The 25,439-nt window shown below is 44.5% G+C and overlaps 1 protein-coding gene across 6 annotated transcripts in view; it reads right to left on the bottom strand.

The window, feature by feature from the left end:
- The window catches only part of LOC119968914 (POU domain, class 2, transcription factor 1-like), a 249,117-nt gene that overhangs the window by 113,973 nt on the left and 109,705 nt on the right, over positions 1 to 25,439 (bottom strand). For all 6 annotated transcript variants that reach the window (XM_038801893.1, XM_038801894.1, XM_038801895.1 and 3 more), the window contains one exon: positions 4,156 to 4,212. In XM_038801893.1, the coding sequence (XP_038657821.1) occupies positions 4,156 to 4,212 (57 nt within the window). The remainder of the gene's footprint in view (positions 1 to 4,155; positions 4,213 to 25,439) is intronic.

The following is a 25,439-nucleotide window of genomic DNA, read 5'->3' as shown; positions in this document are numbered from 1 at the left end:
GATCAATGGTAACTCTCAGGATGTTGACTATGGGGGATTCAACGATGGTAATGCCACTGAATGTCAAGGGGCAATGGCTAGATCCTCTCTTGTAGGATATGGTCATTGTCTGGCACTTGAGGCCCGAATGTAACTTGCCACTCGTCAGCCCTAGCTTGGATATTATCCAGGTCTTGCTGTATTTGGACATAGAACATAGAACAGTACAGCACAGAACAGGCCCTTCGGCCCTCGATGTTGTGCCGAGCAATGATCACCCTACTCAAACCCACGTATCCACCCTATACCCGTTCCCCCCCCCCCCCCCCCCCCCCCCCCCCCCCCCAACCTTACTTTCAGGACACTACGGGCAATCTAGCCCTGCCAATCCACCCAACCCGCACATCCCCAGACCGTGGGAGGAAACCGGAGCACCCGGAGGAAACCCACGCACACACGGGGAGGACGTGCAAATGCTTTATTATCTGAGGAGTCGCTAATGGTGCTGAACATTGTGCAGTCATCCACAAACATCCCCATTTCTGACCTTATGATGGTTTGGCTTAGGACACTAACCCGAGGAGCTCCTGCAGTGGTGTCCTGCAGCAGAGATGATTGACCTCCAACCATCATCCTTTGTCCCAGGTGTGACTCCAAACAGTGGAGAGTTCCCCCCCACCCCCAATACCCATTGACATGTAGCATGGCCAATCCACCTATCTGCATATCTTTAGACTGTGGGGGGAAAACCAGAGCACCCTGAGGAAACCCACAGAGTCAAGGGGAGAAAGTGCAGATAGCCACCCACGGCCGGAATTGAACCCGCGTCCCTGGCACTGTGAGGCAGCAGTGCTAACCACAGTGTCACCATCCTGCCCACTAAGTCAGATGCATGACATGGAGGGGTACTTGTTGAATAAAGAATTAGAGTTGCGCTTTACTTATATTATAGCTTGAGGAGTTGATCATTTAACACAGTCTAAAAGGAGGTGTATTTCTCTTTCTCCTCACCTAGCTGGTGGCAAAGGTTGTGCCCCCATTATGGTGAAGTTGTGCAGCATCCAAGAAACCAATGCAAATCTTGACATGTCCTCTCGTTAGTACCACAGAGCTCCTCCAGGGGGACCAGACGACATTAGCAATGTTAACTACCCTAGTGGTTTGTTCAATAATAATCTTTATTAGTGTCACAAGTAGGCTTACATTAACACTGCAACAGAGTTACTGTGAAAATCCCCAAGTCTCTACACTCCTGCACCTGTTCGGGTATTCTGCAGGAGAATTCAGGATGTCTAATTCACCTAAAAAGCACATCTCGGGACTCGAGGGAGAAAACCGGAGCAGCCGGAAGAAAACTTCGCAGGCACGGGGAGAAAGTGCAGACTCCGCACAGACAGTGACCCAAGCCGGGAATCGAACCCGGGTCCCTGGTGCTGTGAAGCAACAGTGCTAACCACTGTGCTGGCTCACCAGTGGCTAGTTCTATTACATTTCCTGTGGCAACATGACTTTTATGTTTGAGTGCATGCTGCCCATTTATACCTGCACTGGACTCATGAGCCAAGTGCTCATTCTACCTGCTTCTCTCTGTCATAATCGGAGAATGAAATGTTTCCAACTCTCTTGGAAGAGAGTTTTAGTGACTTCCTTTATACAACAGTGGACAGCAAACTAGAGATGTTGAAATATCTCCTGCTCCTGCCTGGAAGAACAGAGGTTAATTTCCCCTTGCCACCCACTGGCAATGCTCTATTTGCTTTGCTCCAAGATTGCAGTTGTGGCTGCAGCATGTGGCACATTTATTAAGGCTGTGACGTCTGATACAATGTGCCTCACTGAAGGTCAGGTCGAAAAATTGCTCCCTGAACATCCTGAGCAGATATTGTCACCTGGTCAGAGTCCTCCTTCTACTTCCAGCATTTTTGCTCTGTGAAACCTCTGCTCATTCTCCCCATCATGTGTGGTCCAAGGAATATGTATACAACTGATCTAATGTCTGACAGCAAGTGGTTTGTGCCAAATCCTCAAAGTCAGAATAAACCTTTTCAGCACAAGCCTTCCCATTCCTTGTGGATAGAGACTTTCAGGAACGCTAGGAATCTGCATTCACCGTCTATAATCGCAACACCTAATCACCAATTAACCTGAAAGTAGTTGACAAGCACTTTAAATAGCTCTTGTACACTATCCTACCTGCTGCTGAACATATTCAACCATGTGAGGTTAAGAAAGAACATTAGCTGGAGAGTTGGCTCCAAAATGACACTGCTGATATTAAATCAGTGTGACACAGTCTGTCCACCCTGCATATTTCCGGTGGATGCTGCCTGCACACACCAACATCCTCACCAAAATGGCATCCAGCACTGCTCACACGAGAAGTATGTGTAACCACCACAGGTGTCATTTTGGAGCCAAAACATCATTAGTGGCACTGAAATCTGGGCTCCAAGTCGTCAAATTAAATTGTCCATTTTAAATTACAGGTTCAAAAATAAGGGAAATGCAACTTAAATTTAATAAGCTCTTTGCAAAAGCCCACTTTTTGGATAATAGTTCACCCTTTGCTTCTCCATCCTTTGCCACCTTGTAATTGGGGACCCAATTTTCATTGCTCCTTCAATTGCTTGATAATGCATTAGGATTAATAAAGGGTTTGATGGTACGGATTGCAAAATCACATTTTTCCTGCTATTTATGAACACTGTTTATACAGCTGCAGCCATCTACTGGCAAAATGAAATAACTGCAGCTTTATTTTTTTCGCTGTGACCCGACATAGACTCCTTCTTGCTTGTATATCCTGCAGGGAAGATTTCACTCAAGAACAAGCATTCCTGCCTTGTGTAAAGTGGGCATAATCCATAATCAACAAGTAGTGGCAACGGTTCGGTAGGAGCATGCCAGCATTAACGTGGTTGCAGGGGAAGGATGCCAGGTTGAACTCCAGAGTGGGAAAAGAGGGAACACAGTGCTAGGGTTAGAGGGTGAGAGAAAAGATGAGCATTTAAGTAAATTCAGATGGGGTAGATTGAGCCTGACTCAAATGGGGAAGAGTTTGGCATGGGTGCAGCTCCTGAGAAGATAGCATTTATGATTGAGAAAAAAATTAAAAATCCAATTATGAAGTATAAATCACTTATTTTTAAATTTAAAATTTTCCAGATTTCCTAAAATGAACTACCAATTTTGGCCCTTCAAGCTCCACGTGCTCTTTTCCCCTCCAAAATGAAAGAATATTGTGTATACCTGAAGCTCAACTTAGAAAAAGACATTGAACCATTACTTTAAAAGGGTTAAAATTGTAACATTAGAGTCATCAGCTTTATTTTTTTGTTAAGGCTTTTCTGACAATGGTTTTGAAACTATTGGTCAGCTTCTGCTGGGTTCCTAGACTGACGTATGATACTGGAGCGCTAATTCATTACAGTGCTAATGTAAGCCTACTTGTGACAATTATAAAGATTATTATTACGCATAAACTGTCACACTCTAAAATGGCTGTGTGGAACTAATCCTGCTAGTTTTTTTCCTATTAAGACTCAGAAGAATATTTACAACAGTCAAATCATTTAATTTTAACATATCTGGATTTACTATTTGGGGACTTTTCTTTCAAATTATGTAACCATTCACCTAATAACACAAAAAACACCATTGTGAAATACAGATCATCAACCCGAAATGTTAGCTCTGTTTCTCCCTGCAGATGCTACCAGACCCAAGTGTTTCCAGCATTTTCTATTATTGTATATGAAATACATAAAAGCTAGAATGTAAAGGTTTATGACAATTAACTACTTTGACATAGCGCTTAAATTTTCATTTTCTGTTGCAATACCAATGCTGAGAATAAACCAGTGATGAATTCTGTCTATTACACTCAAGATAATTACAGCGCAGAGTTGCAAACAGCCTGTTTCTGGAGATAAATTCGTTTGCCATTGCTAGTCTTCGAGATTGAAATTTGCCATGGCAACCATGAACAGTTTCTTTTGAGAAAGCAAAAAAATGTGACAAAAGGTCATTTCCTTGGCAGCAAATAGTATTTCTTTCCCTTCCCCTCCCCCTAGGAAAACAAGGCATTTTGCCTTTCATCAAATAGGGGAGCTAATTCTTACCTTTTACCTCTTCACACAGTAACGAAAACATTTTAGAACAACATAAGTAGCCTACCTGTAAATTTAATGTTTGTGAAGCAGTTGGCTGCAAAGTTGTTCCAGCAAGTTGCACCTGGAATTAAAACAGTAAGAAAATAAAATCAATAGTTATAAGCTGCAGTTAAAATTAATGTCTTCTGTGGACATGATTATGAAGCAAGGATTTCAAATTGCCACATATGCCTGGCAGAGTAAAAGATTTGTTTTCTTTTAGGTCATAAATGTTCTAATCTTAAATACTGTGATGTGTTTGCGAATTTAAGAATTTAAGAAAAAGTAAGTTTAATTTCTCATTTAACAGAAATTACTTTTCACCATTCCTTCCAACTCTAATTGAGTTGTAAAGGCCTCAGCTTCATCCCCTTACACTCATCAACTCAATCAGCTTTGAGCTTTGTTACGATCCTATTAGAGAAGATCAATGTGTAAAGAGAAATCCAAACACCTCGAGTTTAACTGACAGAACAACACCACAAGATTTATATTGAACTAGGAGTACACATAAGTATGATTTGATAGCGGAATCTTAGCTGCAGAAAGACATGGATTTGGATCGGAATATTGACGGGTACAGGATATTTAGGAAGGACAGGAAGCAAGTTAAAGATGGGAGGGTTGGTTCAGAAAGCTAATGGTATAAGCACAATACGGAAGAATGACCCAAGTTCTGGAAACTAGGGTGTGCCAACGATTTCGGTAGAGATTAGAAATGGTAACGGCAAAACATCACTTATCGTGTACAGGCCCTCGACCAGTAACCATGTGGTAGGGTGGAGCACAAAGGAAGAAATAATGGGAGCAAGACACTGCTATAACCATGGGGATTTTAATCTATTGTAGACTGGCAATGTCAGATGGGCAAAGGAGCCTAGATAAAGAATTCATTGAATGTTTGCAGGATAGTTTGTAAGAACAGCATGTTCTGGAGCCAATCAGAGAGCAAACTATAGTAGACCTGGTATTGTACAAAGAGATGGGAGTCATTAATTATCTCATAGTGAAGGCATCCCTAGGTGGCAGCAACCATAATATGACTGAATTTTACATTCAGTTTGAGAGAGAGAGGAGTGGTTCTGAGACTATGTATTCAAACTTAAATAAAGGAAATTTTGAGGGCTTGAAAGCTGAGCTGGCTGATGTGTATTGGAAAATTAGGTTAAGGGACAGGTCAATAGAGATGCAGTGGCAAACATTTAAAGGGCATATTTCAGAATACCCAGAATGGATACATTCCAACAAGTAAGAAGTTGCTCAAGGGACAGACCCACCATCCATGATTAACTAGTAAGATTAAAAGGTAGTATCTTAAGAAAATATCTTATAATTGTGAAAAGACAGGTGGTAGGTCAGAAGATTGGACAGAATACAAGGAACAACAATGAATGACAGAGTAATAAAGAGGGAAAAATTAAGAGTACAAAAGAAAGCTAGCCAGAAATATAAAACAGGCAAGTGTTTTTTCATAAATATTTTGAAATGTTAACAAAAGTGAGTGTTGGTCCTATACAAGATTTATATTGAACTAGGAGTACACATAAGTATCTGGATAATTTACAAGCCGATGGCAGATGAATTGAACAGGTACTTTGCATCAGTCTTCATTCCAGATGATACAAATAACATCCCAGAACCAGGAAATAAAATGAAGGGACTCTGCAAAATTAGAGTCACCAGAGAAATTTAACTGCGAAAATTGTTGGAGCTGCAGGCGAAAAAGCCCGGGTCCTGATGGACTTCATCCTAGGGTCATAGAATCCCGACAGTGCAGAAGGTAATTTGGTCAACCGAATTTTCACCGAACCTTGGAAAGATCACCCTACCTAAGCTCAATCCCCCGCAAGTTATCTAGAAGGGATGGCAGGGAAGGCAGTGCAATGTTCCTCCTGTAGAATGTTTAAGGTGAGGGACACTATCAGTGTCCCTGCTGATTTAAACTGTGGGAAGTGCACCCATCTCCAGCTCCTCAAAAACCACGTTAGGGAACTGGAGCTGGATGAACTTCGGATCATTCGGGAGGCAGAGGTGGTCATAGATAGAAGCTTAAGGGATGCAGTTACTCCGAAGAATGAAGCTAGATAGGTAACGGTGAGATGGGCTGGGAGGAAGCAGTCAGTACAGGGATCCCCTGTGGTTGTTCCCCTTAGTAACAAAGTATACCGCTTTGGATACTGGCGGGGGGCGGGGTCACCTTACCAGGGGTAAGCCATGAGGTACAGGTCTCTGGCACAGAGTCTGTCCCTTTTACTCAGAAGGGAGAGGGGAGAGCAGTAGAGCGTTAGTCATTGGGGACTCCATAGTTAGGGGGACAGAAAGGAGATTGTGGGAACGAGAGAGACTCGCGGTTGGTGTGTTGCCTCCCAGGTGCCAGGGTCCGTCATGTCTCAGATCGTGTTTTCGGGATCCTTAAGGGGGAGGGGGAGCAGTCCCAAGTCGTGGTCCACATACGCACCAACGACATAGGTAGGAAAAGGGATGGGGATGTAAGGCAGGTATTCAGGGAGCTAGGGTGGAATCTTAGAGCTAGAACAAACAGGTGTTAGTATCTCTCGGTTGTCACCCATGCCATGTGCTCGCGAGACGAGGAATAGGGAGAGAGAACAGTTGTACACATGGCTACAGGGATGATGCAGGAGGGAGAGATTCAGATACCTGGATAATTGGGGCACATTCTGGGGTAGGTGGGACCTCTACAAACGGGATGGTCTACATCTGAACCAGAGGGGTACCAATATTCTGGGGGGAAAATTTGCTAATGCCCTTCGGGAGGGTTTAAACTAATTCAGCAGGGGGGTGGGAACCTGAATTGTAGCTCCAGTGTACAAGAAGCTGAGAGTAGTGAGGTCATGAGTAAGGTTTCACGGTCGCATGAGTGTAACGGCAGGCAGGAAGGTGGTTTAAAGTGTGTCTACTTCAACGCCAGTAGCATCCGGAATATGGTGGCTGAACGTGCAGCATGGGTTGGTACCTGGGACTTCGATGTTGTGGCCATTTCGGAGACATGGATAGAGCAGGGACAGGAATGGTTGTTGCAGGTTCCGGGGTTTAGATGTTTCAGTAAGCTCAGGGAAGGTGGTAAGAGAGGAGGTGTGGCATTGTTAGACAAGGACAGTATTATGGTGGCAGAAAGGACGTTTGATGAGGACTCGTCTACTGAGGTAGTATGAGCTGAGGTTAGAAACAGGAAAGGAGAGGTCACTGTTGGGAGTTTTCTATAGGCTTCCGAAAAGTTCCAGAGATGTGGAGGAAAGGATTGCAAATAGGATTCTGGATAGGAGCGAAGGTAACAGGGTAGTTGTTATGGGGGACTTTAACTTTCCAAACATTGACTGGAATCGCTATAGTTCGAGTACTTTAGATGGGTCAGTTTGTGTCCAATGGGTGCAGGAGGCCACATTGGATTTGGTACTGGGTAATGAACCAGGCCAAGTGTTAGATTTGTTTGTGGGAGAGCACGTTGGAGATAGTGACCACAATTCGGTGTCTTTCACTATTGCACTGGAGAGGTATAGGGCCATACGGCAGGGCAAGGTTTATAATTGGGGGAGGGGTAATTATGATGCGATTATGCAAGAATTAGGGAGCATAAGATGGGAACAAAAACTGTCAGGGAAAGGCACAAATGAAAAGTGAAGCTTGTTCAAAGAAGAAATACTGCACCTCCTTGATAGATATGTGCCTGTCAGGCAGGGAGGAAATGGCCGTGTGAGGGAACCATAGTTCACAAAAGAGGTTGAATGTCTTGTCAAGAGGAAAAAGGAAGCGCATGTAAGCATGAGAAAACAAGGTTCAGTTGGGTCGCGCGAGGGTTACAAGGTAGCAAGGAATGAGCTTTAAAAAAAAAAGGCTTAAGAGAGCTAGGAGGGGGCATGAGAAGTCCTTGGCGGGTCTGATCAAGGAAAACCCCCAAGGCTTTTTACTCTTATGTGAGAAATAAAAGAATGACCAGGGTGGGGTTAGGGCCGGTCAAGGACAGTAGTGGGAACTTGTACATGGAGTCAGAAGAGATAGGAGAGGGGTTGAATTAATACTTTTCTTCAGTGTTCACCAAGGAGAGGGGCTATGTTTTTGAGGATGAGTGTGAGATACAGGCAGGTAGGCTGGAGGAGGTAGATGTTCTGAGGGAAGATGTATTAGCAATTTTGAAAAACCGGAGTGTCGACAAGTCCCCTGGGCCAGATAGGATATATCCTAGGATTCTTTGGGAGGCAAGGGATGAGATTGCAGAGCGTTTGGCTTTGTTCTTTGGGTCCTCACTGTCCACAGGGATAGTGCCAGAGGACTGGAGAGTGGCGAATGTTGTTCCTCTGCTCAGGAAAGGGAATAGGAATGATCCTGGTAATTGTAGGCCGGTTAGTCTTACTTTGGTGGTCGGTAAATTAATGGAAAGGGTCCTGAGGGATAGGGTTAATGACCATTTGGAACAATGCAGCTTAATCCGGGATAGTAAACACGGATTCGTGAAGGGTAAAACTTGCCTCACAAATTTGATTGAATTCTTTGAAGTGTGTAGATGAAGGTAGAGCAGTTGATGTCGTATACATGGATTTCAGTAACGCATTTAATAAGGTTCCCCATGGTCGGCTCATGAAGAAAGTAAAGAGGAGTGGGATAGAGGGAGATTTGGTCAATTGGATAAGCATCTGGCTATCACATAGAAGACAGAGGGTGGTGGTGGATGGAAAATTTTCAGACTGAAGACCAGTTACCAGCGGTGTACCACAGGCATCAGTGCTGGGTCCTCTGCTATTTGTGATTTTTTATAAATGACTTGGAGGAGGGGGCTGAAGGGTGGGTCAGTAAATTTGCTGATGGCACCAAGATTGGTGGAGTAGTGGATGAGGTGGAGGGCTGTTGTAGGCTGCAAAGAGACATTGATAGAATGCAGAGCTGGGCCGAAAAATGGCAGATGGAGTTTAACCCTGATAAGTGCGAGGTGATTCATTTTGGTAGGACAAATTTGAATGTGGATTACAGGGTCAACGACAAGGTTGAGGAATGTGGAGGAACCGAGAGATCTTGGGTTCATTTCCACAGATCTCTGAAGGTTGTCACTCAAGTGGATAGAGCCGTGAAGAAGGCCTATAGTGTGTTAGCATTTATTAACAGGGGGCTTGAGTTTAAGAGCCGTGGGGTTATGCTGCAACTGTACAGGACCCTGGTGAGACCACATTTGGAGTATTGTGTGCAGTTCTGGTCACCTCATTATAGGATGTGGAAGCATTGGAAAGGGTACAAAAGGAGATTTACCAGGATGCTGCCTGGATTGGAGGGTAGGTCTTATGAGGAAAGGTTGAGGGAGCTCGGGCTGTTCTCATTGGAGCGAAGGAGGATGAGGCGACTTAATAGAGGTTTATATGATGATGAGGGGGATAGATAGAGTGGACGTTCAGAGACTATTTCATCGGGTGGATGTAGCTGTTACAAGGGGGCATAACTATAAGATTCAGAGTGGGAGATATAGGAGGGATATCCGAGGTAGGTTCTTTACTCAAGAGAGTGGTTAGGGTGTGGAATGGACTGCCTGCTGTGATAGCGGAGTCGGACATTTTAGGAACTTTCAAGCAGTTATTGGATAGGCACATGGAGCACACCAGAGTGACAGGGAGTGGGATAACTTGATCTTGGTTTTGGTAAAGCTCGGCGCAACATCGAGGGCCAAAGGGCCTGTTCTGTGTTGTACTGTTCTATGTTCTATGAGACATGAAGGTCCAGTTAGGGCGCTTGAGAGTTACAAGTTAGCCAGGAAGCACCTAAAGAGAGAGCTAAGAGGAGCTAGGAGGGGACATGAGAAGTCCTTGGCAGGTAGGATCAAGGAAAACCCCAAAACTTTCTATAGGTATGTCAGGAATAAAAGAATGACTAGGGTAAGAGTTGGGCCAGTCAAGGACAATAGTGGGACGTTGTGTGTGGAGTCCAAGGAGATAGGAGAGGCGCTAAATTAATATTTGTCAGTATTCACACAGGAAAATACAATGTTGTCGAGGAGAATACTGAATACAGGCTACTAGACTAGACGGGATTGATAAGGAGATGTTAGCAATTCTGGAAAGCATGAAAATAGATAAGTCCCCTGGGCCGGATGGGATTTATCCTAGGATTCTCTGGGAAGCTAGGGAGGAGATTGCAGAGCCTTTGGCTTGGATCTTTATGCCGTCATTGTCTACAGGAATAATGCCAGAAGACTGGAGGATAGCAAATGTTGTCCCCTTGTTCAAGAAGGGTAGAAGAGACAACCCCGGTAACTATAGACCAGTGAGCCTTACTTCTGTTGTGGACAATGTCTTGGAAAGGATGTAAGAGATGGGATTATAATCATCTAGAAAGGAATAATTTGATTAGGGATAGTCAACACGGTTTGTGAAGGGTAGGTCGTGCCTCACAAACCTTATTGAGTTCTTTGAGAAGGTGACCAAACAGGTGGACTAGGGTAAAGCAGTTGATGTGGTGTATATGGATTTCAGTAAAGCGTTTGATAAGGTTCCCCACGGTAGGCTATTGCAGAAAATACGGAGGCATGGGATTCAGGGTGATTTAGCGGTTTGGATCAGAAATTGGCTAGCTGGAAGAAGACAAAGGGTGGTGGTTTATGGGAAATGTTCAGATTGGAGTCCAGTTACTAGTGGTGTACCACAAGGATCTGTTTTGGGACCACTGCTGTTTGTCATTTTTATAAATGACCTGGAGGAAGGCATAGAAGGATGGGTGAGTAAATTTGCGGATGACACGAAAGTCGATGGAGCTGTGGACAGTGCAGAAGGATGTTGCAGGTTACAGATGGACATAGATAAGATGCAGAGCTGGGCTGACAGGTGGCAAACGGAGTTTAATGCAGGAAAGCCTGAGGTGATTCATTTTGGAAGGAGTAACAGGAATACAGAGTACTGGGCTAATGGTAAGATTCTTGGTAGTGTGGATGAACAGAGAGATCTCGGTGTCCACGTACATAGATCCCTAAATATTGCCACCCAGATTGATAGTGTTGTTAAGAAGGCGTACGGCGTGTTAGCTTTTATTGGTCGAAGGATTGAGTTTCGGAGCCATGAGGTCAAGTTTCAGCTGTACAAAACTCTGGTGCAGATTATTGCGTGCAGTTCTGGTCGCCGCATTATAGGAAGGATGTGGAAGCATTGGAAAGGGTGCAGAGGATATTTACCAGGATGTTGCCTGGTATGGAGGGAAGATCTTATGAGGAAAGGCTGAGGGACTTGAGGCTTCGTTAGAGAGAAGAAGGTTAAGAGGTGACTTAATAGAGGCATACAAGATGATCAGAGGATTAGATAGGGTGACAGTGAGAGCCTTTTTCCTCGGATGGTGATGGCTAGCACGAGGGGACATAGCTTTAAATTGAGGGGAGATAGATATGGGACAGATGTCAGAGGTAGGTTCTTTACTCAGAGTAGTAGGGGCGTGGAATGTCCTGCCTGCAACAGTAGTGGACTCGCCAACATTAAGGGCATTTAAATGGTCATTGGATAAACATATGGATGATGATGGAATAGTGTAGACGGGCTTTAGATTGGTTTCACAAGTCGGCGCAACATTGAGGGCAAAGGGCCTGCACCGCGCTGTAATGTTCTATTCCTGCAACTCCACTTCAAGGTGCAATTTAGCATGGCCAATTCACCCAACTTGCACATCTTTGGACTGTGGGAGAAAACCACAGCAGCCGGAGGAAACCCACGTAGACACGGGGAGAATGTACAAACAGTAAAAGTTTCTAGTGAGATAGTTGATGGATTGGTTTTAATTTTCCAAATGCCCTAGATTTGGGAGATGGTCCCATTACATTGCAAGATAGCAAATGTAACTCCATAATTCAAAAAGGGAGCGCAACAGAAAGCTGGAAACTACACACCGCTTAACATCTGTTATTAAAGAGGTCATAGCCATTGATAAGCTCACGGTAATCAGACAGAATCAACATGGTTTTATGAAAGGGAAATCATGTTTAACCAATTTATTGGAGTTCTTAACATGCACTGTGGATAAAGGGATGTACTGTACTTAGATTTCCAGAAGGCATTTGATAAAGTACCACATCAAAGGCTGTTGCAGAAAATAAAAGCTCATGGTACAGGGGGCATCATATTGGCAAGGAAAGTAATTGGCTGGATAACGAGGAGCATAGTGTAGATATAAATGGGTCTTTTTTAGGTTGGTAAGGTGTGACAAATCATGTCCCACAGGGATCAATGCTAGGACCTCAACTGTTTACGATTTATATAAATGAGTTTGATGAAGGGACTGAAGAAAATTTGCTGGTGGCACAAAGATGGCCGGGAAAGCAAGTTCTGAAGAGGACATAAGGAGACTACAAAAAGAGATAGACAGTTTAAGTGAGTGGGCAAAGATCTGGCAAATGGAGTATAATGTGGGAAAATGTTCATTTTGGCAGGAAGAATTAAAAAAAGCATATCATCTAAATGGTGAGAAATTGCAGAGTTCAGAGGTGCTTAGGGATTTGAGTGTCCGGGTGCATGAATCACAAGTGGTTATTATGCAGTCACAGGACGTAATTAGGAAAGCTGATAGATTGTTATCATTTACTGTGTGGGGAACTGAATACAAAAGTAGACTGGTTATGCTTTAGTTGTACAGGGCACTAGTGAGACCACATATGTAGTATTGTGTACAGTATTGGTCACCTTATTTAAGGAAGGATATGGAAGCAGATCAGAGAAAGTTTACCAGACGGCTACCTGGAATGGGTGGGTTGTCTTATGAGGAAAGGCTAGACAGGCTAGGTTTATATCCACTATACAAGTATAAGAGGCAACCTGATTGAAACATACATGATCCTGAGGGGGCTTAACAGGGTGGAAGTGGAGAGGATGCTTCTTCCTGTATGAGAATCTAAAAATAGTGTTAACAGGGCAGCACGGTGGCACAGTGGCTAGCATTGCTGCCTACGGCGCTGAGGACCCGGGTTCGCATCCCGGCCCTGGGTCACTGTTCGTGTGGAGTTTGCACATTCTCCCCGTGAATGCATGGGTTTCGCTCCCACAACCCAAAGATGTGCAGGTTAGGTGAATTTGCCACGCTAAATTGCCCCTTAATTGGAAAAAATTATTGGGTACTATAAACTTATAATTTAAAAAAAAATATATAGTGTTAACTAAATTAGTGGCTATTCATTTAAAATGGAGATGAGGTGAAAAAATTCTTCTGAGCAGGTCTTTGGAACACTCCTTCTGAAAAAGGTGGTAGAAGCTGAGTCTTTGAATATTTTTAAGGCAGAGGTGGATAGATTCTTGACAAGCAATGGGTTGATTGATTATTGGGGGAAGGTGAGATGCAAATTTGAGATTATAATCAGATCCATCATGATCTTATTAAATGGTGGAGCAGGCTCGAGGGGCTGAACAGACTGCTTCTGCTACTTTTCGTATTTCACATTATTTTACACAAAACAAACATTATTGTGTATATAATTAAGCAAAACAATCACAATTAACTTAACTCAAGAGTTCATAGCATACGTAGTTAGAAATTCATTTTTACTGCCCCTCCCTCTCCCAGCTTTCCTTCCCACAACCCTCTGGAGTTCCCCCAGTGTTCCTATAATTCTCTGAGGTAAGATTTTACAGGAATCCTTCCATTATTTTTTTTGGCTATGTGACCCTCCAACTTTTCTTTAAGACCTCATGACTGGATGCCTTAGCCCTTTAGCCTGGTTGTCGGCAGAATACCGACTCCCTTTTCACAGCCTTCCAAGTTAACTCTGCTGACTCTTCCCTGCCACAGGGCTCTGTGAGGACCACTGAAGACCGCTTCCTTAGCTGTGAGCCAGGCAAATCTTCCAGCTGGTTTTCACCTTACAAAATCCAAAATGAGCTCAAGCTGCATATTCTATTCAGTTAACAATTAATTAGTATTTTCTCTGCTTAAGTGCAGGATGACTGACATTCATCTTCATTGGCTCTCCCAACTCAATAAGCTGAAATTTACACCAAATCTAAAGTGCAACTCCCTGCTTTCTAAGCAAATATTTGATAATTTAAAACAAAATAACCGTCTACCTGCACAACCCATCTCGACAACAAGGTGGCATGCATTGAGATGTCCTCAAAGAGAAATATAAATTAATTATTTTACACTGAACATAACACACTAATTCTGAAACCCATATAGATAATTGATATCCCTAATAGAGTTTTAGGATTTCCAAGATGGCTGGCTCTGTTAAATAATTCTCTTGTTTACAATTGGCTTTTAATTTCTTTTCAGCTGGGAACTGCATAAAGACTCAAATCTTTTCCTGACACAAGGTTGACCTACTAGCTCCATTACAAGCTTAAAGATGGGTCACCAATTGTTAAATGTCTTCATGACACTAGCTCGTAAGATAATCAATAGTTCTCTTTAAATTCAGATTAAGCTGAGCTTGTTTGAATTGCATTAACTTGAGGTACATTCCAATTTCTTAACCAGATGTTTCCATTTATCTTACATTCAACACTTTATATTCTAAACCATATGAATAATATAATCAGATTCCACAACCTGTTGGAAAGATAAGAAGCTCTTTTTCCATCACCTCTCCCCCCCCCAATACTCACTTCTTTGGTCAAAGGTAACCCACATCGACTACTCTGGTCCAGGATGTCTCCCATTTCAGAATTCTTTATTCATCTAGACTTTTGACTTCTTATCCTTTCCATAGGAACTGCCAATTTGCTGATCTCATTTCTCCACTCCCCTTATTCTAACTTGTTTTGAACTTGAGCTTGCCTTTTCTCAGCTCCAATCTGATTAAACCTGTCACTAAACCTGCTGTAGTGAACAAATATCTGCTTTGCAAAGTCTGAAGGCCAGCCCTCAGACATCTCCTGCTACCTTTCCCTGGACTATGATGCCACTACTGCATATCAAACCATCATTTCCCACACCATTACTGACCTGATATACCCTGGTGAGACCACATCGTGAGTACATTTTGGTCTCCTTATTTGAAAAATGATACAACTATGTTAGAAGCAGTTCAGAAGTTCCACTTGGCTCATTCCTTTATCTTTATGAAGGTTGAACAGGTTGGGCCTATGTCCACTGGAGTTTAGAATAGTAAGAGTGATCTTATTGAAATGTACGATTTTGAGGGGATTTAACAGGGTGACTCGTCAAAGGATGTTTCTTCTTGTGGGAGAGACCAGAACAAGGAGACACCATTTAAAAATAAGAGGGCTCCCTTATAAGATAAAGATGAGGAGAAATGTTTTCTCTCAAGAGGGTTAATCTACAGTCATTACTCTTACTAGAAAGCAATGGAGGCTGGGTCATTGAATTTATTCAAGGCCGAGTGAGATTTATATATGGAGGAGGAGGGTGGAACACAGGGGGCGCGATTCTCCCATATGGGGAGAAATCGTAAGGCTGGTGTCAAATCCGGGCGGGTTTGACGCCAGCCCCCCCCCTTCCCGACCGGGAACCGATTCTGGTCCCCGGCCGGGGCTAGCATGCCGACGCCGTAAATTCCGGCATCGCGGGCTTAACGAATTTCGTTAAGCCCACTTGCCAGAGTTAGCGCCGGCTGACGCGTCATATGACGTCAGCCGCGCATGCGCGGATTGGAAGACTCCAACCCGCGCATACGCGGATGACGTCATCGCGCATTTGCGCGAAACCCGCGCATGCGCGGGCCGGGATGCCCCTCAGCCGCCCCGCGAAGTGATACAGCGGGGCGGCGGAGGGACAAAGAGTGCGCGGGCATCGGGCTCGCTATCGGTGCCCACCGATCGCGGGCCCATGGCACCCTTGGCACGGCCGTGGTACTGCCGTGCCAATCGGTGCCATGGTTTTAAAGATCGAGAGTTTACGGCCGTTTTTACGAACGGCCAGACCAGATGTGATTGCCGTTCGTAAAAACAGCCGTAAAGGGCTGGGAACTCGGCCCATCGAACAGCTGAGAATCGCTGCCGGCCGTAAAAAAACGGCGGCAGCGATTCGTATCGGGAGTCGGGCGGGGGGGGGGGGGGGGGGGGGGGGGGGGGAAGAATAGCGGGAGGGCGTCGGAACAGCGTGGCCGTAAAATTTTACGAGCCACGCTATTCTCCGCACCGTCGGGAGTGCTGAGAATCGCGCCCAGGGTGTCTCTATATGCTGATGATTTGCTGCTTTATGTTACAGACCCGGTCCCACTATGGATGAAATAATGGAGCTACTGAGGATCCTTGGTTCTGTTCGGGATACAAGTTGAATCTGGAAAAGTGTACTTTCCAGTTAATCCACTGGGGAGGGGAGCAAGCATGGGGGTTGCTGCTTTTTTGCCTGGTCAGCTCTAGCTTTGTGTATCTGGGCATTCGGGTAGCTCATGATTGGGCCCAGCTCCATAAACTGAATTGCACAAGTCTGGTGGAGTACGGTTAATCAGACTTTGTAGAAGTGGGATAACCTTGTCCTGACCTTGGCAGGTAGAGTCCAGTCTATTAAAATGAACACTCTCCCAAGGCTTTTGTTTCTTTTTCAATGTCTTCCTGTTTTCTTCCTAAATCTGTTTTTGAGAGGGTTAATCACATCCATTTTTTTGGGGCGGGGGATGTAGAGAAAGAGACAGAGAGAGAGTGAATGACCCCAATGATCCACAGGGCAGTTCTTCAAAGGGATAGACAATCGGGGGACCTAGAATAACAAACTTGCCTCTTTATTATTGGGTGGCCAATACTGAGAAGGTACTACGGTGGTGCAGTGACCCGGGTTCCATATGGAGGCAGATACAGGTAGTGCAAGGGATCTAATCTCAATGCACTGGTGACGGCTTTGCTTCCGTTTTCTCTGGCCAGATACTCCTCAAAGCCAGTGGCCATGTCGACTTTAAATATATGGAGACAATTCAGGCAGCACTTTAAAGACGACATTTGGCCCATCAAGTCTGCACCAGCCCTTGGAAAGAGGACCCTACATAAGCCCATGACTCCGCCCTTCCTCGTAACCCCACCGAATCTATTGGACACGAAGGGGCAATTTAGCATGACCAATCTAGCTAACCTGCACATCTTAGGACAGTCGGAGGAAACCCATGCAGATACAGGGAAAGTGCAAACTCTACACAAGTCACCCCAATCCGGAATTGAACACAGGTCCCTGCAGCTGTGAGGCAGCAGTGTTGCCACCGTGCCACCCACATGGTTGGATCCATATCGAGGATGACCCCTATTTGCACCAATCATCTATTCGCGCCATCGAGACTAGACACTATGGGCGTAATTCTCCAAATCACTCTGGACTTTCCAGATTCTCCGTTTTGAAGGGGGCTAGCAGGGCCTCGGAGTGCTCCTCGCCCACAGCTCCGGCTGTCGATATGGGGCCCTGCATTTACCGACCACAGTGGGCCGGCCCCGACAATATAGGCATCCCTGCAGATCGCGTGCGTCCCCTGATGGGTGGCATCCCATCGCACGCCTGGCCGTCCTGGAGGCTCCCAACCCGGTGACGGATCCCTCCCGCCTCTCACCAGGGAGGTCGCGGACTCAGTCCGCAGCCACCGCTCCGAGCTCCCGCCGGGCGGAACCATGAGTGAACCACGCCGGAGGGAACTCGACCAGTTGTCGGCGGAGAATCGCCACGGTGGCCTCTTTCAATTGCCCCCGACCGGCGCCGCGTCAACCGCACTCCTCTCCTCCCTTCCTCCCACCCCCGATTGCGGCGCAGAGAATCCCAGTCTAGGTTTTTTTGGGGGGGGGGGCTCAAGAGATTTGGGGATTTGTTTGTGGAGGGACAGTTTGCCAGCTTGGAGAAATTATCAACGAAGTTCGGGCTTTTAGGGCCGAACTCGTTCAGGCACCTCCAGGTAAGGAATTTTATACGAGGGATCTTCCCAATATTTTCTGTAACACCACCAACGTTCCTGATGTGGAGGATCTTTTTGCTGGCGGGGTCAGAGGAGGGTAACACCCAGTATCAACGGACGGATTCGGTCACGTGGATGAGGTGGTATCAAAGTGGGAGAGGAAGTTGGAACCTATAGTAGATGATGAGGAATGAAGTGAGGCCCTTAATAGGGTGCACTCCATGCCTTCATGTGCGCGGCGTGGTCTGATCCAACTTAAGGTGGTGCATACAGCATACCTGACCAAAGCTAAGGTGAGTGACTTCTTTCCGGAGCTGGAGAACAGGTGCGAACGGTGCTCTGGGACATATGTTCTGGTCTTGTCCCAAATTGATAAGCATTTGGGTCTTTTTCTTTGGCACCATGTCAGCTTTCCTGAATATTGATCTGGAGCCTTTTCCTCTGATGACCATTGCTGGGGTGTCTGACTCGCCGGCGCTGCAAGCAGGGATGAAGACATATGTCACACCTTCATCTTGTTGATATTGCTTGGAGGATAGTTCTGCTGGGGTGGGGGTCTTCTACTCTGCCCAACCCCGCAGTATGGTGGGTGACTTAACGGAATTCTTGTATCTGGAGACAGTCAAGTACACAGCTAGTGGGTTGGTTGAGGGGTTCTACCGGAGATGGCAGCCATTCAGTTCCTTCTTTAAGGAATTAGTCACTGTCAGTTGCAGGTTTAGGTGTAGGTGGCCGGTGGGAGGGGGGTTCTCTCTCTCTCTCTCCCTCCTTTTTGTTGAAAGGTTTTTGTTGTTGGTTTTGTGTATCATTTGCTATGGATAATGTGGGTTAGGTTATAAGATTTATTGTACATGGAAAATCTTTAATTTAAAAAAAAAAGTGTTATGTAGATTTTTGATAGACAAGGGAGTCAAGAGTTATGGAGACAGTCAGGAACGATGAGCTATGATCAGGCTCGAAGGCCAAAAGACCTACCCATGCTTCTAATTCCTATCTCCAAGAAAATGTCACCCTGTGGCCTCCAACCACGCACAGCCTTCTTCAACCTCATTCCCAAGACCTACAATAGGACTGCCATGATAGACCCATCATTTCATCCTGCTCTTGCCCCACATAACTTATTTATTCCTATTGCAAGTAACTTTTCTCCCCTTGTTCAGTCTCGTCCACCACCACTTCTACAGTTTCCTTGTCCTAATCTCCTGCTTTTCACCACGAGTGTTTATTTTCTGAATCTTCATCCCTCATCAAGATGGCTTGTAAGCCCTCTGCTTCTTCTTAAGCAGATGCTTAAATGGTCCCCATCCACCAGTACATTCTTATTTAATTAACACCACTAAATAAATTATTTGGTAATTATCTGGGAGCTGGCTAAATGAAAATTGGCTGCCGTGTTCCTACATTATAACAGTGACAACACTTTAAAACGACTTTATTCCTCTGCCTTGTTTACCTTATTCTTAAATTGAACAATGTCTCTTTTGAAACAAGGGGAGCTTGGGCAAGTTTTCAGGATCCCATATAAATGATGATGTTAGTTTCATCTAAAGGGTTTTTTTTGTAAAAGATCTCCCAAAGCATATGCAGAAGTATTATAAACAATATTTGATAAATAAGGAAATATTAGAGCATATAAACATGAGCTTAGGAAAGTGGTAGGTTTTAAAGAGTGTCCTTAAAAGGAGAAAAGCAAGGTGGAGATCAGGGAGGGAATTCTAGAGCTTAGGGTGAAGGCCTCTTCAGCCACGACTGCCAATGATAGGGCAATTAAAATCAGGGATCTGCAAAAGATTAGAACTGCAGCAGCATTATTGTCTCAGAAGGTTGTATTTTCATGTACCAACTAGTGCAAGAACAAAAATTTACAGAGACAACCTACACCTCTAATACTGGTAAATATAATAGTACTTTTAAACACAATGACCATGTGCAATTATTTAAACTGCCACCACCACCCATAGGCAAAAATGAGATGCAGTATTGTTTACAGCATTCTTTCTTTTCACAAGGACAGCACAAAAAGACTAAAAAGGGATTAAAATAAGTGACTGAATGGGGAAACACAATAAATAATATAGGAACTCCTGTAACCGGATTACACTACAGTCATAAAAGCCACCAAATCTTAAAACCTCTCGCATAAAACTTGGGTTGTATGCAGATCAGAGAAATTTGGAAGCAATGGCTAATAATTACTGTCAAGTACAGCATACCTCTGGTGTACTTTAAGAAAAAAACTCAGTACAGTGGGTTCTTTGTAGAATTTTATATCCATTCTTAAACAAAAATCTAAATGGTACTTCAGTGTTTCATTGACCTAGAATGGAATAAATTATTTCTTAAAAGGGGAATACCATAATTTTTTCTCTAAATCCAGTGACAGCACAAAGTTTGGGTTGCTATTCTAAAATCTATGTTTTAAGCTATTCATGGCCAGTACCTGGACAGTTAAGATATTACCGTAGAAATCATCGAGTGCACTCAATTCCTGGCAAAGAATCAAATTTAACCGCAGCCAAAATGCAAGTGCTGAGAGGCCATGGACCAAGTTGTGAATAAAGCTCCTTTCCCCATGTATTGGTTAGCCCGATTCCTCCTATAGGAAAAATTTAGCTCTTTTCTGTACACAATAATAATAGGCTTGCCATATTTGACTGTTCAGAGCCACCCAGTGATATGCCTGATTGTTCAAGCAACCATTGAGCAGGTTGGGGATGACCAGGAGATTGGCATTCAGTAACTAAAGTCCTAATTTTAACATTTACGAGGCACAAGTCAGGGGTGTGATGAATGGTCTTTATTTATCTCGAAGAGTGCAGCTCCAACAATGCTCAAGAAACTCTGCACCTGAAACATGAACTATGTCTGCAGTATGTACAAGATGCACTGCAGCAGTTTGCCAAAGCTTCAAGACAGCACCTTCTAGATCCATGACCTGTAACACCTGGAAGAACAAGGATGCAAGAACATGGACAACAACTGCCAGTTCTTCGAAGAGTCACACTCCATGCTGACTTGGAAATAAATCACTGTTCCTTCATAGTCAGGTCAAAGTCCTGGAACTCACTGCCCAACGGTACCCAGATGTACTCAGGAACATTTTGAACTTAAGAGCAGGAGTTCTTGTTCTAATTTCTCCCACAACAGGAAACATCTTCCCAATATCCACTCCATCAAGTCCCCTCAAGGTCACATATGTTTCAATAAGATCACCTCTCATTCTTCTAAACTGCAATGAGTATAGGCCCAACCTGTTCAACCTTTCTTCAAAAGCTAAGCCCTTCATCACAGGAATGAGCTGAGTGAACTGTTTCTAATGCAAATGTATCAATCATATCTACATCAAACAACTGCACCAGTTTAAAAAAGCTTCTCATGACCAATTGAGATGAGCAATAAATGCTGGCCTTACCAGCGATGCCCACATCCTGTAAGCAAACAGAAAAGTCAAATTTAATGCAGAGAAGTATAAAATTATATTTTGGAAGAATGATGAGAAGCAAAATACAATAATATTTTTTTTTAAACTTATAGGGCCTGCATGAACAAAACCTGGGAATTTACAACAGAAATCTTTTAAGGTAGCAGGACAAGCAGAGGAGGTGGTTATAAACTGCATAAGGTCCTTGATTTTTAAAACAGAAGCCTAGAAAACAAAATCACAGAAAATACAGTGCAGAAGAGGCACTTTGTCCCATTGAGTCTGCACCGACACATGAAAAACACCTGACCTACCTACCCAATCCCATCTACCAGCACTTGGCTAATAGCCCTAAATGTTACAACGTGCCACGTGCTCATCCAGGCACTTTTGTTTTTTTTTTTAAAAAAGGATTTGAGGCAATCCGCCTCTCCCACCCTCCCAAGCAGTGCATTCCTGACTGTCACCACCATCTCGGTAACAAGGTTTCTCCTCACATTCCCCCTAAAGCTCCTGCCTCTCACCTTGAACTTGTGTCCCCCTCATGTCTGGCCCTTCAAATAAGAGGAAACAGCTGCTTCCTATCCACCCTGCCCATGTTTCTCATAATTTTGTATACCACAATCAGGTCGCCCCTCAGCAACAGAATAATGCTAAACCTTTGTAAATCGCTCGTTAAGTTTCGGTTGGATTACTGATGATCAATTCTTTGCACCAGGCTTGAGGGAAGACTGGTGTGAGGAATGAAGAGGTTCAGTTACTTGGAGATATTAGAGAAATTGGGTTGATCTCTTTAGAGCAGAGAAGGCTCAAGTATATTAAATGGAGGTGTTCAAAATCATGAAGTGCTTGATAACAGCAAATAGAGAAATTCTTTCCATTGTCAGCAGCATCAGTGAGTAACTAGGACATAGATTTAAGATGGGATAAGTCAAATTTTTTGTTTTAAGCGCAAGTTGCTATGATCTAGCTGAAAAGGGTGGTGGAAGCAGATTCAATAGTAACTAACAAGAAATGGGATAGATACCCAAATATAGAATATAGAACAGTACAGCACAGAACAGGCCATTCGGCCCTCAATGTTGTGCCGAGCTTTGTCCAAAATCAAGATCATTCTGTCATTCTGGTGTGCTCCATGTGCCTATCCAATAATTGCCTGAAAGTTCCTAAAGTGTCCAACTCCACTATCACAGCAGGCAGTCCATTCCACACCCTAGGCACTCTCTTGAGTAAAGAACCTTACTCCTATATCTCCCACCCCGATCCTTATAGTTGTGCCCCCTTGTAACAGCTAAATCCACCCGAGGAAATAGTCTCTGAACGTCCATTCTACCTATCCGCCTCATCATCTTATAAACCTCTATTAAGTCGCCTCTCATCCTCCTCCGCTCCAAAGAGAAAAGCCCGAGCTCCCTCAACCTTTCCTCACAAGACCTACCCTCCAAACCAGGCAACATCCTAGTAAATCTCCTTTGCAGCCTTTCCAATGCTTCCACATCCCACCTATAGTGAGGTGACCAGAACTGCACACAATACTCCAAATGTGGTCTCACCAGGGTCCTGTACAGTTGCAGCATATACCCACTGCTTTTAAACTCAAGCCCCCTGTTAATAAACCCTGTGGTATACCGCTGGTAACTGGTCTCCAGTCTGAAAATTTTCCATCCACCACCACCACCCTCTGTCTTCTATGTGATACAGGTGAACTATTTTCTCAGGTGTTGAATCAAAAGAGCATAATATTAAAAAGAGGTGGTGATTTAGGAGAGAAATCAGAAGCATTTTTCATCTGGAGCTCTCTTCCCACAAAAGCTTGTGGATGTTGAGTCAACTTAAATTTTAAAGTCGGAGATTGATAGATTTTTATTGGATAAGGGTTTTGAATGAATGCAGCAAAAGTCAATCCCCAATCTGGGTAATTTCAGTCATGATAACAGCTGGGAAACAATTAGCCTTCAGGCCGCGGAATAAGCGAGGAAAGTGTTCGCCAGGTTTCGTACCCCTGATCACTATTCAATGCAAAATGTAATTATCGATGAGATCAGCTTGGGTTGTGAAGATTTTTTATGGTCAAATAGTTTGTCTACGCTTACACATTTTTTAAAAAAATGGTCACTTGGCTGAGGGAGCAGAATACTGTTATCCCTGTAAAACATTACTCCAGCAAAAGTCAACCGAAATAGGAAACAAAAATGGGAGAAATGGAGAATGTTAATGATGCTTGTACTTAGTACAAATAAAAACAATTAATATCCTCGGAGGGATATTTATAAATTCCCGCAGAGATGGTTTACAAGCCAGATGTCAAAAACCGAGCTAAAGATACTTGTAAGTCTCGTTAGAGATCTTGCACTTTGCTTGTACTAATGGTTCCCAAGGCAGGGCGGCTTAAACAGTTCCCTTTTCTTAAGTGATGGTTGTCAAACTACAAATTGTGATACTCTTTTCAAAGATAGCGTAAGCCACCAAATAGAAAACAGTGTTAACAGGCAAGAAGATTTGAAAACAAAAATTAGCACAACTATAGGAATATGGGGCAGAATTTAACAGAAAGGTTTCGGTTTTGAATGAAAATGAAATGAAAATCGCTTATTGTCACGAGTAGGCTTCAAATGAAGTTACTGTGAAAAGACCCTAGTCGCCACATTCTGGCGCCTGTTCGGGGAGCCTGGTATGGGAATCGAACCGTGCTGCTGGCTTGCCTTGGTCTGCTTTCAAAGCCAGCGATTTAGCCCTGTGAGCTAAACACAGGCAGTTTTGCAGGCAGTTTCCCGCCGACTTTGTCGGCGAGTTCCCCACCGCTAAAAAAAACGACATGTAGTTACTTCTTTGGGCCCTGGGGAATTTCGCACCAGTTTAGCCCACACTTAGAATTTTTTTCAAGCACTGGGAAGCTGAATTCAGAGATCGAGCAGCCATTTAAAAGGGTGCCCTGACCTCTCTGGTCCCCCACAGCCCCTCCCCCCAACATGGGAAATGTCACCCCTCACACACTTGGTCATTACACCTCCTCTCCTCGCCTGCCCACCGCCCCGCAACTAAGGACACCCCGCTATGGGGCCCAACCACTGTTCAGCCCCCGCCTCCAGGACCCCCACCCTTCGCCATGCTGCCGCCACCACCAGGCCTCTACTTACCTGCCCTGCACCCCACTCCCATTTTTCATACCTCTCCCCCCCCCCCCCCCAGCTATTGACCCTTGCCGGTGCCAGCCTGGTACCCAAGCACCCTTGCCCTGCCATCATGGCACTGCTCATGCCAGCTTGGCAGTACCATCCAGGCACCTTGCAAGGGTGGCAATGCCAAGGTGCCAGCCTGGCAGTGTTATGGTGCCCATGTTCCAGGGGGAAGGCCAGGGGACCACCCTGCACTATCCCTGGCCAAGCAGTAGCATCTGGTGGACCAATAAATCCCCAGAGATCCACATTTGTGTCGACCAGTATTGAACTGTGCCGGCCTGTGGCTCGCTGAGGATGCCGGCAGATCCTGGGAGGCCAGTAGATCATGGGTTACCTCACCTAAGTAGTCACACATTGTTTGGCCATGCCCCCTTTGGGCAGGAGTCTTTGACGCCTCACAGGACTTGGGCAAATCCCACGAGGCGTAAAGGATGCTGGAAAGCCCACGGGACGCCTCTCCCAGGATCAAACGGGTGTTGCACTCTCGCTTGAGCGCAATGCGGCCGGTAGATCGTGCCTAACATGTTAGTAAACCAGGTACTAACCACCTTATGTCGCTTTTAACATTACAAAAGAAATTCTACACAGAGCCATACTTGGATAAGATATAGTTGCCGAGTGAAAGGGTATACTGAGAGGGGATTGTAAAGAGGAAATGCAAAATGTAAAGAGAAAAAAAAGTAGGCGAAAATTACAAGGCTATGATGAATGATGTAGGGAAACTCACAAAGAAACCATGCATATCTGTTGGGCCGAATGGCCTCCTTCTGTGCTTTAAGGTTTTATGATAATATACAATGACCCTCAGTTATCATGAAGGTGACACCAGAGTAGAGAGTTATATTTAATGTTTAGACAGGCAAAAGAACAACTTTAACGTAATAACATACCAACTCACATAAAGACATATTCGGGTA

The sequence above is a fragment of the Scyliorhinus canicula genome, chromosome 7 (assembly GCF_902713615.1).
Source record: "Scyliorhinus canicula chromosome 7, sScyCan1.1, whole genome shotgun sequence".
NCBI lineage: Eukaryota > Metazoa > Chordata > Chondrichthyes > Carcharhiniformes > Scyliorhinidae > Scyliorhinus > Scyliorhinus canicula.
Note: the sequence above shows the minus strand (reverse complement) of the source record. Positions and strands in the feature narration are given on the sequence as shown.